Here is a 15,030-nt window from a genome sequence, read left to right as displayed (position 1 = left end):
ACTCGCAAAACAATTTTCTATCTGATCAGGAAAAGGAAGAAATCTTTGTTGAATTGTTTGCGAAAAAAAAAAGCAAATACAAAGTCTTATCACCTGCGCGTAAAACACACAGAGACAGAGAAGAAAACAGTGCTTCATACAGTGATCCCATTCCGCAAAATGACTTGTGGTTTAATTCTCATATTACATATGAGGAGTTACAAATTGCTATAGCTTCCCGTAACAATAAAAAAAAGAAAAAAAAAGTTCAGTTGGCATCGATGTACTATCTCAGATGCTAAAACACATTAAAAAAATGTATCGTTTTCCTACACAAAATATATTATCAGAAATGTTGGATATCTGAAACTGTACCACAGATATGGAAAACATCAGTAGCTGTACCGGTTTTAAAGGCAGGAAAACCTAAACGTAATAAAAATAGCTATAGGCCTAATGCTTTGACCTCGTATGTCAGTAAATTAAAAGAAAAATAGTCCTGTTGAGAATAATAACTTACTTTGAAAAATACAATATCATTCCAGTGAACCAGGCTGGCTTTAGAAAAGGGAGATCAACGGTCGAACACCTAGTAAAGATTACAACTCAAATAAAACGTCAGTTTGCCTGCAGAAAGTGTCCAAGCAACGTTTTTTGACGTAAAAAAAGCTTACGATCAGGTTTGGCACAAACGTCTGTTATACAAACTGAAATCAGTTGGAATATCTAGTAATTTCTATGGGTATATGAAAAGCTTTTTTTATCTAATTTTATCAAATTTGTAAAAAGAATCTGATGTTAACATGAAAGAGTTAGCTAGCAAAACCACATCATTCAAGTAAGGGTAGGAACACATTATTCTTTGCCACATAAACTTGACATGGGAATTCCACAGGGCTCAGTTATAGCCCCTATTCTCTTTAATATTCTTATTCAGGATCTCCCAAAGGCATTGTCAAATCGTGTAGTTTTAGTACAGTATGCTGATGGCATATGTATGTGGATGGGTGTCAATCGAAAAAGCCAACCCCACAAAGAGCATCAGAATTACATACGTCGTTTGTATCATTCTGATCTTGATAACCTTAGTAACTATATGTTTGAAAATGGTCTAGCTTTGTCGACTGAAAAAACATGTATGATGTTGTTTAATTCAGGTGGTAACCCATCTAGCATACCCATTTTGAAAGTACGTAATTGATTATAAACAAGTGGTGAAGTTTTTAGGTGTCTATCTTACTTCAAAGCTGACATGGAACATTCACTTTGATTACATCTTAACAAAGGAAAGGAAAAGTATCAATATTTTATGAAAATTATAAGCCGCTTACCCTGGGGAATGGGTCCAAAAACATTGATTCGTCTTTCCATGGCCCATGTAAGATCTAAGATAGCCTATGCACAAGTGCACCTAAATATCTATTACAAAAGATTCAAAGTGTAGACTGTAAGGCTATCGAATTTGCCCTCGGAGTGCCCTCTCACACATCCAACCAGGAAACATACATAACAGCCGGAATTCTTCCCTTAAATGAACATCGTGAGTTAGCGACAGCAAAATTCGCTGTGAGATACACTTCAATGACAAAAAATTCATTGCTGATGAACTGACAGTAAGATCTGGTTTTCCTAAAAGAGCTAAAGCCATTTCATCACGAGAAACAGTTGCAACTTACGTTTCAAATTTGTTAGAAGAATCTGTTGTTAACATGAAAGAATTAGCTGCAAAACCACATCATACTCCTGTTCCTTTTTGGGAAATGTTGAAAGCAGATTTTGATATCAGTTATTCTGAAACAAAAAAGGAAGAAAACATCAATATCACGACAAGTACTGCCAAAATTCATTTAGCAGAAAAATATCAGAATCATCTCCATATATTTACAGATGGATCTGTTCTTGATGACAAAAATACTGGTGCGGCTTTCTATATTCCTGCCTTTAAAATTTAAAAAATCTTACTTTATTGGAAAACATCTTTCCATCTTCACGGCTGAGCTATTATACAAGCTCTGAACTATTTAGTGAGCCATCAAATAGTTTTCTAAAAAAAATAGCATTCTTTGTTGATTCCAGATCAGTACTTTATGCTCTGGAATTGTTTAGCCTTAAAACAAGACCTGACTTAGTTATTGAGGCAAATCATTTGGTACATTGAGGATTAAAGGGACTGAGGTCAGGTTTTGTTGGGTGCCTTCTTATGTGGGCATTCATGGCAATGAAACTGCTGATAAAGCAGCTAAAAGAAGAGCACAAGATTCAGAAAAATCGACAAAAATACATGTGCGTCTTTCCGTAAAAGAGGCATACACTTTGTTAGAAAAATCAGCATGGGGTCGATTTCATAACCGATGGAAGGGAAAGTTTTTAAAACACATAAAGGGACATTATTCCCCGAGATATTATTAAAGAAAAGATACCGAATCCATCAGCTTGCTATACAAGATTAATAACCTCTACTTTCTTCCGTACAAAACTTGATGCGCTGAATACAAAGTATGTTAAAAATGTTACATGCATCTGTGGTAAGCAGTTCAGCTTGCATCATTGTTTGTTTCACTGTCAGCAGTTACGTATCTTCTTGCCCAAGTATTTCAAAGAGAATAACTATTCTGCAGATGATTTTTGGAACGTTATTTCTGACGACGTTCTTATGGTCGAACTTTCTCAGGCATTAGTTCATTGCCCTATTTCTACATTCCTTTAATGCATTTCATAATTGTGTTAATGGTTTCTGATTATTATTATCATTGAATTGTTACTGTTACATGTAACTGCATGTTAGTTATGCTTTTTTTGGTAGTTTTCTACGTTTTCTGTTTTCCTCTTCCCACTACCCTCCCGCGTGCCCCCCCCCCCCCCCCCCAACCCCCCTCCCACCAAACTTTCTTTTTTTTTTTCTAATCGTCGAATAAGACTGATAGTGAAAAGACGCTAAACTAAAGAACGAACACACACAAAGTAGGCCTGAACTCAGTTTGGGTAAATGCTGTGAAGGCATGAGCATACACACACACACACACACACACACACACACACACACACACACACACACTCTCTCTCTCTCTCTCTCTCACCCACATTTGTGAAAACACTATACGTGAATGATTTGAATAAGATAGCTGTGCCAAAACAAAAACAAACAAACAAAACAACAACAACAACAAACAAACAAACAACAACAACAAAAACCAAAATCAAAACAAAACAAACAACAACAAACAAAACAAAATAAACTAGATAAAGGACAGCCAAGGACGCAGGCAACAAGGATGTACACAGAGACACATGATGGGGAGGGAGTTGGGGGAGAGGGGAGGCGCTGTGGTGTGGAGAGAGAAAGGCAGAGAGCCAGTTCCAGACAGAGGTACAGACACAAGAAAGAGCAAAAGCGATATATATATCAAGAGAGAGAGAAAGAGAGATAGTGTGGGGATATAAGTGAGTATCAGTATCAGTATCAGTAGCTCAAGGAAGCGTCACTGCGTTCGGTCAAATCCATATACGCTACACCACATCTGCCAAGCAAATGCCTGACCAGCTGCGTAACCCAACGCGCTTAGTCAGGCTTTGAGAAAAAAAAAGTGAATGTCTGGGAAAGAGGATGGAGTAGAGGTTACAAAAACGTCTTTAGAAAATAAAAAAATAAAAAATAGAAACAACAATAACAACAACAACAACAACAACAACAACAACAACAACAACACACACACACACACACACACACACACACACACACGTAAACTAACGTGACCAGACTGGATCCTATTTTCGTTTGAATCAGTCAAACAGAACATTTTCCAGTACCTTGAAACACTTAAAGGGGAGGGGGGGGGGGGGGGGGGGGGCGTGGAGACTGGGACTGAGGGAGTATGGGAGGGACTGAGGAATGGAGGGCATTATCTAACCCTACACTGACACCACCGGAACCACATCACAAGATAAAACCGCATCAAAATGTCCATTCTTATGTTCGGGGTCTGCTTGTGTGATTCGAACTCTAACAACTCAGAACATTGTCAGTTATCATTCTTAGTCTGGGCTTTTTCTCTTTCCGTGGGACTGCATTGATTTTGATCAGCAGAATCAGAAACACCAGTTAAAAGTGTGCAAAACGTTGGAAGTGCACTTCAAGCTCATAATTATCACACTGATTTTATTTCACTGAGGTTCACTGAGCGACCAAGGGGTTAGTCTCCATAAACACACACACACACACACACACGCACGCACGCACGCACGCACGCACGCACACACACTGACACACACACACACACACACACGCACGCGCACTGTCTCTCTCTCTCTCTCTCTCTCTCTCTCTCTCTCTCTCAGACACTCTCTCTCTTTAAAGCAGTTCACCATACGAAGTAAGGGGGACAAAGAATAAACTGACAACCAACCAACACTCACAAAACAACAACAATAAGCAAACGATTCCAAATCGGTTACTGTCAAATATAGCAACGCTGCGAGCGAGAAAAACGAAGAAAGAAAATGGTCAGAACCAAGACTGAAAGAACTGAGATGCCAGCAGACAAAAGGGAAACAATCATACAAGCAAACAAAGACAAAATGTTATCTTGACCTTTAAGTGCAACGAGTGCACAAGAGAGGGAAGCAAAAACAAAAAGGCACACACCAAAACAAGAAGAAAAAAAAAAGACAAAAAGGGGAACAAAAATTAACGAAAAGCGATCAAAAACACAGGATCTAATAATAATGATGATGATGGTGATGATTATGATGATAATACTGATAATAATAGTAATGAGAAGAAGAAGAAGAAGAAGAAGACTTCTGAATGATCCAAATAAAGAGATATATGAAAGGAAAGGTTTAGAAATAAGAACGCTAACAAACAAACGACAAAAGAGGAACACAATCAAAGATGCAAATAAAGACACACACACGCGCACACACACACATACACACACACACACACACACACACACACACACACGAATGCATTGTCGTTGTATTGTCGAATAATCATAAAGTAATGCATGTGAATCGATAACTACCTATCTACCTACCTCCCTACCTACCTACCTATCTATCTAACTAATTAATAGGGAGGAACATGTTTTATAAATATTTTTTTAAGTCCTCAAGTAGTTTGGTTGGCTGACTTGCAAAGAATAGAAATAGGTCTATTTGGTATTATAAAATCAACACATGATCTGTGCTAAACTCATTTTATCTCTGTGATTTATTGAGATATTTAAAATGCGTACGGTTTCGAAATTTACCCTCTTTGAGTCCATTGCAACTTTTTATTCTGGTAAAATTTCCTTTTGTTTGTGAAGATTCCGTGACTGGATTTCACGCATGACGGGAGATAACTCTCAAATAGCAAAGAAGGGTAATGGAATCATGTTGTTGTAAGGGTGATCAGGATACTCATGTGTAACGTTTGTTTTACTGACATGATAAGCAAGAGTTCGTGGTAAGTATAAGCTTTTTTATGAATTTGTTAACTGAACGTGCTTTAGTTCGTCACATAGTTTAGATACTGCGATAGTTATCCAATAATATATGTCAAGATAGTTCGAAAATCGAAACTAGCTTTCTAGGATTTGAAAAGAGGAAATGGAATCCTTTTTATTACAATGCATTATCTCTGATAACGCTTTGATACAAGGTCATTTCTTTTAGATGAACTGTATGGACTTCTTTGTTTCACTTGTGAAAGCTACGATGTGATTTTATTATCAACAGACGCTGAACGACGGCAAAAATCGTTTTTATAAAATCATGTCAGTGCTCCAAGTCCACGCTTGGAAACTAGCACATATGTATCAGTTCTGGTAAATCTTCATTACACATTACAGCGACAGGACTTTGGAATATATTGTCACTGATAACAATGCAGTTACACCTCTTTTGCTGGAAAAGGTAGGCTAGTTAAACTATGACAACCAAAACATCGAATCCAAAAGTGATGTCTACTCGATAAATCGCTTATCAACAGGAAATTATTCGTTGTGGTACAATGCAGATAACTTCACAGCCAAGCTGGGATACACTGTCAGAAGTTACAAAGTTATTAGCTTGTTGTTTTAATGTATGTTGCAGCCCAAAATAGCTGTTTCTGGGGACACAGAACAGTGACAACAACTTTTGTAAAACTGGACCCCACACTAGCACAAAACATGATTCATGAGACTTTATGGAGAATGCCCTGCTGTCATAGTCGTCTCAGTTAGTCTCCAACAGGTGACACAACACTAACTTTTATCTCACACCAAACACAAGAATTAAACTGTAACCATTCATTATATTACAAATGACATTTATAATTTTCTCACTTAAGACACTGGACAGTAATCTTTGAGTTTGACTGTGTTTAAAAACTCCACAGCCTGTTTAGTAAATTTAGCAATATTTGATTGTGTTAAAAAACTCACAGCCCTTTTGGTAAATTTAGCAATGCTAAAATAGGTAAGCAGCAATTCATATGTTCTGAACAACTTTTTGAAATGTGAGGGGTTGGGATTTGATCAGTGAATTAGTGCAGAATTCTCTTACTTTTTTGAAGTGCTTCTTATCTTTTTGATCTTGTAGCATCCTGATGTAAATCATTGAGTCATGAATCATTGGAAGCTGGGTGTTGGAGAAAATCACACATTTTAAAAATAAGAAGTTTACTGGGTCTGGGGATGTGAGCAATCTAGTGTTTCGTTCAAAAAATCTTATACTGGCTGGTTCCACTTCCAATCTAGGCTGTTGCTTTGTGAATGACTACATTTATAAAGTTTGCGCTAATAACTGATCACCTGTACCTGTGCTCTTGGCTAAGCTTTTTATGTTCACACTCACATTTCAATGAACTATGAAGTTAATGGTATTCTCCAGCTCCAGTTTTTTTTTGTTTTTGTTTTTTTTGTGTTTTTTTTTTCCAAGATCAGATGTGTCATATTGTTTAGCAGGTATACTACAAACCAGTTAGTTTAGTGTAGGTTGTGTGTTCATGCAGTGTGTCTGTGTGTACCTTTTTGTAATATAACATCATGTCTGTTCTACCACAAGATTTCATTAATAAACTGCCTGTCACCCACATTGAGTGTACATTGTGCAAGTTATCCTGCTATCTAACTTGTAGTTGTAGCCCTAATATGTAGAGGTAAGGAGAAGATACATGTGCATTGGGGTGTGTAAGGGAAGTGATGGATCCTTGTCAAATCAATATTCACATTAAATGAAGGACCTCTGTAAGGACCTCTATATTGCAGACAGGTCTGTTAATACTATCCCACACAAAAATAATCTTTCCAGATCGAATAACAATTAACATCAGATGTTTCTATCAGTTTTTCATATCTGGTATCATATATATATAGTAGACTTGCAACAATGCACTATATAAAAAAAAAGAAGAGGTCTGTATACTCAAAACCCTTTTTGTTTTTGTCCATTTTTTAAGGTATAAATAAAAAAGAAGGAAACAGGAAGGTTTTAGCGAAAGAAACAGGAACGTGGTAGTGAAAGAAGACAGCCTGAACATTGAGATGGAAGGAAACCCACAGGAAAGAGCATCACCTGCGCAGGGAGGCAGCAGAAAGAACAGGAAGAAGAAGAAGAACAAAAGCCAGGGTGACGTGGGCAGCAGTGACGCTGCAAGAGAATACGTCTCCCAAGGAGGGATGATGGATCCAAGCTTCAACAAACAAGCTGCAACCTCCCCAGCCCAAGGCAGGAAGAACGCTAGCAAAAATGCCGCCCTGCCAAAGCCTGGCACCCACGGGCAAGGCCCACAACACCTCGTTGTGAACGTGGAGAGAGGCAACAGGAACGTGTCGCATGCCCAAGGCTCGGACCTCGCCAGGTTTGGGGGTGGCAACACCAACAGCAACGCCAACAACAACCGCAACAGAGACAGCAGGAAAAACGTCAGCTATAACAATGCCAGGTTGGACAAGAAGAGTGACAGGCAGAACAGAGATAGGCAGCAAGGTCAGGAGCTGTCCGTCAGTCACAAAGGTGAGCTGAGTGTTATGTTGTATGTGTTGTTGTTGTTGTTGTTGTGTGTGTGTGTGTGAAGGTAAGCTAGCGTTTGAGTGTTTGGTTGGATACATCACATGTTATGTCTGTGCAGGGTTATGGAAGCTTGTATCATGTGAATTTTTACTTACTTTAAATTACAAATTCTAGCATTTGAAAATAAGTTCATTTTATACTTAAAAAGAATTGTATAGTGCAGTTGTGCATGTTTTTCCTCTCTCTTGCTACCACTTGTATGTATGTATACATGTGTATTATACAGTTTGTGTGTTTGTGTGTCCCTCTTTCTGTCTCTCAATGTCTCTGTCTGTCTGTCTCTCATTCCTTTAGTTATGTATTCCAATTTCATTCAGTGGCTGATGTGGGAAGAGTTCTAACCAATTTGCTATCCCCTTTCAGTTTTACATACCCCCCCCCCCACCCTCCCACCTCCCCTCTCCCCGCTGCTGCCCCCCTCTCTCTCTTTCTCTCTACTTATCCCTTGCTTCCTGCATTCCTCCCATCCTCCTCCCTGACTTTCTCTCTTTCATTGTTAACACTTTGGTTGTTTGTGTGTGTGTGTGTGTGTGTGTGTGTGTGTGTGTGTGTGTGTGTGTGTGTGTGTGTTTCTCTAACAGGAAAAATTGCCAGTCTTGAAGGCAAAGAACTTTTGAGGAAACTGGCAGAGCACAGGATATTTGAACTGAGAAAGGTGAGTGGTGAGCAAGTTTCATGTTTCAGTAGTGAAATGATCCTGCTCCTGCATTTAAAGGGGATAAACACAAAAATTTAGAAGAATACAAATGGAACACTTTTACATAATTTGCCATATATATAGTCACATAACCAGTATATCTCATGCGTGTCCACATCTACACACACTCTCACACACACACACACGCACAAACAAAAAACAGAAAAAAAAGAAACACACACATACAAAAAACCAAACCAAACCACAACAACAACAACTGAAAAAAAAACCACAACAAAAAACGCATCCAAATCATGCATGCATAATATATAACCAATGTAAAAAAACAACAAAAAAACCACAACCCCCCCAAAAAACAACAACAACAACAACAAACAAAAACCCCCACAAAAAACAAAAACAAAACAAACACACACACATGTACGCACGCACACACACACACACACACACTAAAAACAACAACAAACAAACAGAAGCAACAAAACAAACAAAAAACAAAACAAAACAAAAACAAACAAACTTAAAAAAAAAAAAAAAAAAAAAAAATCATTTCCAGAATTTTGACAAGGTAAATCTTCATTAATGTGGATGGTCTCAAGTTATAATGTAATACAAATTAATATATGTATTTTTTAAAATTTTATGGCCTATTTATGCTATGCAGGATAATTGTTTTGATCTCAAGAACTGCTTTGACTCTACAAATAAAGGATAAATAAATAAATAAATAAATATATATATATATATATATATATATATATATATATATTATATACTACTGTACAAGAGTGGATTTATCTTTGGTTGTCTATCACTAGTATCAATGGCATGTAGTAAAACCACTTTAGTCTAAATGATGTGTGACACATATTTATGTATGACAAATATTTTTCAAAGTTGTACCGTGCCATAAATTGATGCAAAAAGGTTTCCAGCACTGGTGGTGTGCAATGTATTCTACATTTATACTAATTATAAATATAAAATTTAGCATGCAAGATTAAGAAATCAAGGATATCATGAGATGAAATTGTTAAGCAGTTACCGAACAGAATCATCTCTTCTGTTAATTTTAAGTTTGAAATATGTTGGCATTTTTCGTTCAAAGTCCGTTTAAAAACAGAGCAAAAGGAATTTACAATATTACATTTCCAAAACAGATGTTTGATATCCTCACTTTCTAAGTGGCAGAAGTTACATGTAACGTCTTGCCTGATTTTCATTCTTTTCAGTAATTTGTTTGTTGCTATTATCCTATGAACAAGCCGAACCTGAAACCACTGGAGTCTAACTTCATTAATTTTTTTTTAATTTTGTGAAATGTGATATCCCAGTTTATATCTGTTGGTAACTTATTCAGTTATTGCTCCAGAGAGAGAGAGAATCAAGTAGATAGAAAATGAATGAGGACAGTTTGTAGTTTCCAAAATTCAGCAGTTATGTGCATGTGCTGATCTTCTTCTTGTTCTGCTTCTTTTTTTCCCCCCCGTCCCTTTGCATCAGATGTTGTATTTTCTCTTGAAAATCATTGCCACAGTAAGAGTTTCATTCTACACACTACACTGCATCACATCACTGTATTCTTCATTTTCGGTTTGTGACAACAGAAAAATCCCTCCTTCCCCAACGCCAAGTGGTACTGCCGGCTTTGTGAGTATCACTTGGACAGGCCGACTGACTGTGAACGCCATGTGGATGAAAGCCGACATCAGCGTAAAAAAGAGGTTAGTATCGTTTCACCCTTTGAGCTCTGAGTTCCTGAGCAATTTTAACCCTTCTGCCTGAGCTCCTGAGCCAAAATTTGCAAATAATTGGTATTTAATGTGTCATGGCAGATATAAAAAGAGTGCCCTGACCACTGCTTTACCGGTGGTAGAGAAAAATGACATAATGCCTAGCCACCGGTTGAGCGGTGCGTAAACACTTGTGTCGTGTTTTGCTATTGGTTGACTTATATTGAAATCGATCTTTTTTATCCAAAGCACATGCACAAAACACAGTGAAAAGGCGCGGCCATGTTGGTACTACGTTCGCTGACGTCAGAATATTACGGTTTTTCTGATTGGCTCTTCAATATAAGTCAACCAATAGCAAAACACGACACAAGTGTTTACGCACCGCTCAGCTGGTGGCTAGGCATTGTGTCATTTTTCTCTACCACCGGTAAAGCGGTGGTCAGGGCTCAAAGGGTTAATGATTCATGGAATAAAAGTATTTGTTTATTTCAGTAAAAATTTCTTTTGTTTCGTTTCTTGTTAACATTTCGCTCAGACCTAGGGTAGGCTCTAAGGCCTGACCAGTGTGTTGGGCTTATGGAAAGGTAAGGCATCTGCTTCCTGTCATTTTTATTTATTTGTTTGTGTATATATTTTTATTTTTTTTTATAGCAAATGTGGTGTTGTCTATCTTGCACCCCCACACCTGATGATTATTTAGTATTGATCACCTACACATGTGGAATTGGAAGTTCATGATCGTAACACGCTGAGAAAACGTACTTAGAAACATGTCGCATGGTGGTGGTGTTAATAAAGAGTGGTAGATTTTGTATTGGGAGACCTTTTACATCATTGATTTCACTTTTGATTTGAACAATTGCGCTGGTGATTTTTTTTTGTTTTTGTTTTTGTTTCATATGCACACTTTCAACAAGGCATTGATTTGCTGTCAAGAGTGTATGTTAGAATAAAGAAACCTTGAGGAAACAGATACTTGGTCAGGATACCATTCATGCAGTTAAGTCATTGACAAACTGGTGATATTATTATTGACACTGTAGCAGCCAGTTGTATGAGGGAAGAAATGATTTCATGTGAATAAATACATATGTACGTAGTTGTGCACGTGCACACTGATATCTTTTTTCATGACTCAAGCATCTGACCAGGACACAACATGATTATTAACACATTACATTCTGTCTTCTTCACTTAATACTATACACATGGATACACATAGACAGTTGTGGATGCTCTGCTCCTCGAAACACAAGTTAGGTTGGTAGCATTGGCATTATGTTCGAGACATATTTGCTGTCACCTGAATTTTCACTAAATTTTGTTGAATTTTCACAGTCATTTTTCAATCTGATGGGCACAGTGGCTGAGTTGTTAAAGTGTTGTACTTTCAGTCTGAGGTTCTGGGTTTGAATTCCGGTCACGCACTTGCTAGGTAAAAGGTGTCGTCAAGAGATGTGGAAACCTGTTTTGTGCCTTAATTCCCTTCGTGCATGCAGAAGATCAGATACACACATCAGAGATCCTGAAATCGATATCAGCATTCGGTGGTGTTAAAGAAACAAGAACATGTGTACTTGGCATACGCTGATAAACCCAGAGTGTACCTGCCTGCATGGCAGGATGAAAACAGTCATACATGTAAAAACCCACATGTACGTTCCAGTGAATATGGGAGTTTCAGCCCATGAACACAGAAGAAGACGAAGTAGAATGTTTCAGTGTGGATCAAACTTGTAGTTATACCTGATCCTTGGTGTGCAGGGAGGGAGTGCTGATGTTTTTGACTTCTTACGTTCATTATCAGTTGTTTCTTTCGTTAGATTAATGACTTCCCTTTTACGAAGTCCATTTATGCATGTTCGATTGTACGTCTGGTTGTTTCAAATATTTACCTGTGACTCCATTATCATCTGTTCTGTTTCCCCCCAAATTCACCATGAAGCTCCCCTCTCAGTTGTCTCCAACATATCATTTTTATTTGTCTTGAATTTTGAAATGACATTCAGATGGGAAAATGAACTAAATGTCTACAGTACTAGTAGTGAGGATGTATTGTATTATGTTTTTGTCAGTGTGAAATTGAGGGGAGAGTGCATGGCTACAGTGCAGTGCCACCCTTTTTTTTCTGTCTGCAAGGGTATTGTATTTGTTTCACTAGCAACATGGATTTTCTTTGTTATTTCACCAGGGACAACCCTTTTGTTGCCAATGGTTCTTTTATGTGCGCCCCCCCCCCCCCCCCCTCCAAAGAAAAAGCATGTTTCACACAGGACCTCGGTTTATCATACCTCTGAATGACTAGTATCCAGACCACACCACTCAAGGTCTGGAGGAGGGGAGAAAATTCTGGCAAGTGTGGGGTTGGCTTCCTGTAGTATCAGACACTCACAGTGTAGGACACTTCCTAGGCAGACTCATACTGGCAGTGACTTTGACAGCATATCCCAGTATCTTGACTCGCTTGTTGATCCCTCTGTAACATCACAGCAGCCTTGTGTTGCTCTGCGCCTGCAAAAACGATGGTTCAGGGAGGTTATCAAAAACATTTGATGACATGCTCATTTCTCCTTGCCCATGGCAGGTGGCAAAGGACACAAATCTGGCAAGTCTCTCCAACACAGCACTGAAATGTTGGCAACTTCTCTGGGACATGATGGGACATCAAACAAATCTCCTCCTTCTCCTCCTTATCTATGCTGGCTGTCACAATGACATTCTCAGTCTTCATCCTTTATCAAACATTTGAAGGGGTTTTCCATAACATGCTACCGTAATGTTTTACAGTGTTTTGCGTGACACATTTTTTTTCGTGATGTTTTCTTTTTAGGGGGTGTGACAGGTGTTGTTTGGAGGAGGAGGAGGCTGAACTGGGGAAATGAGAGCAGGGAAGTCATGGACTGTGTTTGTTCTGTGTATCATGTGTGAGAAATTGAAACACCTTCATCCACTTTGGACAAAACGGAGAGCAGACTGTGTGGAGTTCTGGTCACAGTGAATCTACAGACATTGTGCTTCTGATCCTCTCCAGTCAAGGTTTTTTTCAAGATTATTTCCATTGGATGATGTTCACGTCGGACTACTGTGTTTGTTGCTTGACGTATATCTTAACCTCACCGCTTTCATTTAAGGTTCCTGCAGTATCATTGTGAGCAGTAGTTTAGCACTATAATGCTTTTAGTCCCAGTATGGACTTTTGCCACTATGGAAGTGGGATGTAATTGTTGTGCAAAATGTCTTGTCATAGGCCCTGGACATGGAAGGCATCCTGGAGAACATCCCAGCGCCCAGCAGTCAGCAGATCCAGGCGTTGGACTCCGTTGTGGACTCAGTTGCTCAGCGGGAGGGACTTTCGCCCTCGGAGCTGAACACTCGGCGCGACGTCATTGACCGGCTTAAGGCCTTCGTCAAGAAGTTCAGAGGTTGGTGGTGTAGACAGCAGAGTCACAGTTATTTCACCCTCACCTCACCTCAGGCCCATAACTACAGAGTAGTCGTTGGGGGAAACCTGGGGACCGCAGACGCAACCTCCCTTCTCCATCTGTCTCTGTCAGCAGCCGCCGGCAGCAGCTCATGTGTATGGAGTCCGGTCCATTGTTTGATGTTCTCATGCCAGTTCTTCCGCTGTCTTCCTCTTCTTCTTCCGCCCTTCGATGGTGCTTTGCATGATTGTTTTGGACAGACTGGTGTGTCAAATGTTATTTTATTCAATCAAATAACTGACTTGATGTTAAAGGTGTAATGCTTTAATCCTTAATGTTGTCTGGTAACATCAACATTTCGTTTTATTGAATAACAGACTGTATGTTAAAGGTGTAATGCTTTGATGTGCTGCTGTCTGTTAGGTAACATCAACAACAGATTGGGTTCTTCAGTTACCTGGGTTGCTAATTTAATGGTGTCTGTTAACACAATTACACTGAAATATGAATAGATGTATGTAGACATTTGAAGTGGTGTTTCTCTATGTGTGTGTGTGTGTAGAAATTGAGATTTGTTAATGTAGTTTATTTTTGTGTGTGTGAATCCTCTGTAAAAAAAAAAAAGAAAAAAAGAAAAGGAAAAAAAAGTATTTTATTTGTTATGTATTGGTCTGAATCTGGAAAAAAAAATTGAGATTTGTTGTATTTTTGTCTAATTGTTAACAAAAAGAATTAATATTCATTTATATATTTTTTTGGTCAGAATCTGTCTGAATATTCTGATTTTTAAAATTTTGATGTTTGTTTAAGTGTTTATTCATGAAAGTTGTGATGTGATGTAAACACTCACAGGTGAGGCGGTGTGTCAGTGATCCACGTGAAGTTTCATTGTTTGTTTTTAAGTCGTCCAGAAATTACTGCAGAAACCTCCCACGTGAGGAAGGTTGCACAACCTGTAACCTATGCAGTGCTGAAAGGATCATTAACATATCAGATTTTTTGAAACAACTCAAGTCATTGCTGTCAACAGAGTGCTCTGTAGATTCTTAAGATCTGAGAAAGGTGACAGCCCATCTTTGGAGAGCTGTATGTGGGGGTGGGGGGTGGTTTATAAAGCTATACACATTTTGCAGAGCATATGAGTAAACAACCCTACTGATGAGTCTTGTTCTTATTCAACGTTTTGTATTCTCCC

The 15,030-nt window shown here is 38.5% G+C and overlaps 1 protein-coding gene across 1 annotated transcript in view; it reads left to right on the top strand.

Annotated features, from left to right (window-relative positions):
• The first annotated feature begins 5,347 nt into the window (after positions 1 to 5,347).
• LOC143280546 (uncharacterized) overlaps positions 5,348 to 15,030 on the top strand; it is a 60,077-nt gene continuing 50,394 nt past the window's right edge. The window contains exons 1-5 of the mRNA XM_076585236.1: positions 5,348 to 5,428; positions 7,406 to 7,962; positions 8,601 to 8,674; positions 10,285 to 10,401; positions 13,661 to 13,835. Coding sequence (XP_076441351.1) covers positions 7,491 to 7,962; positions 8,601 to 8,674; positions 10,285 to 10,401; positions 13,661 to 13,835 — 838 coding nt within the window. The 5' untranslated portion in view covers positions 5,348 to 5,428; positions 7,406 to 7,490. The remainder of the gene's footprint in view (positions 5,429 to 7,405; positions 7,963 to 8,600; positions 8,675 to 10,284; positions 10,402 to 13,660; positions 13,836 to 15,030) is intronic.

The sequence above is a fragment of the Babylonia areolata genome, chromosome 3 (assembly GCF_041734735.1).
Source record: "Babylonia areolata isolate BAREFJ2019XMU chromosome 3, ASM4173473v1, whole genome shotgun sequence".
Classification (NCBI taxonomy): Eukaryota; Metazoa; Mollusca; class Gastropoda; order Neogastropoda; family Buccinidae; genus Babylonia; species Babylonia areolata.
The sequence above is the reverse complement of the archived record's forward strand: the minus strand, read 5'-3'. Positions and strand labels throughout refer to the sequence as shown.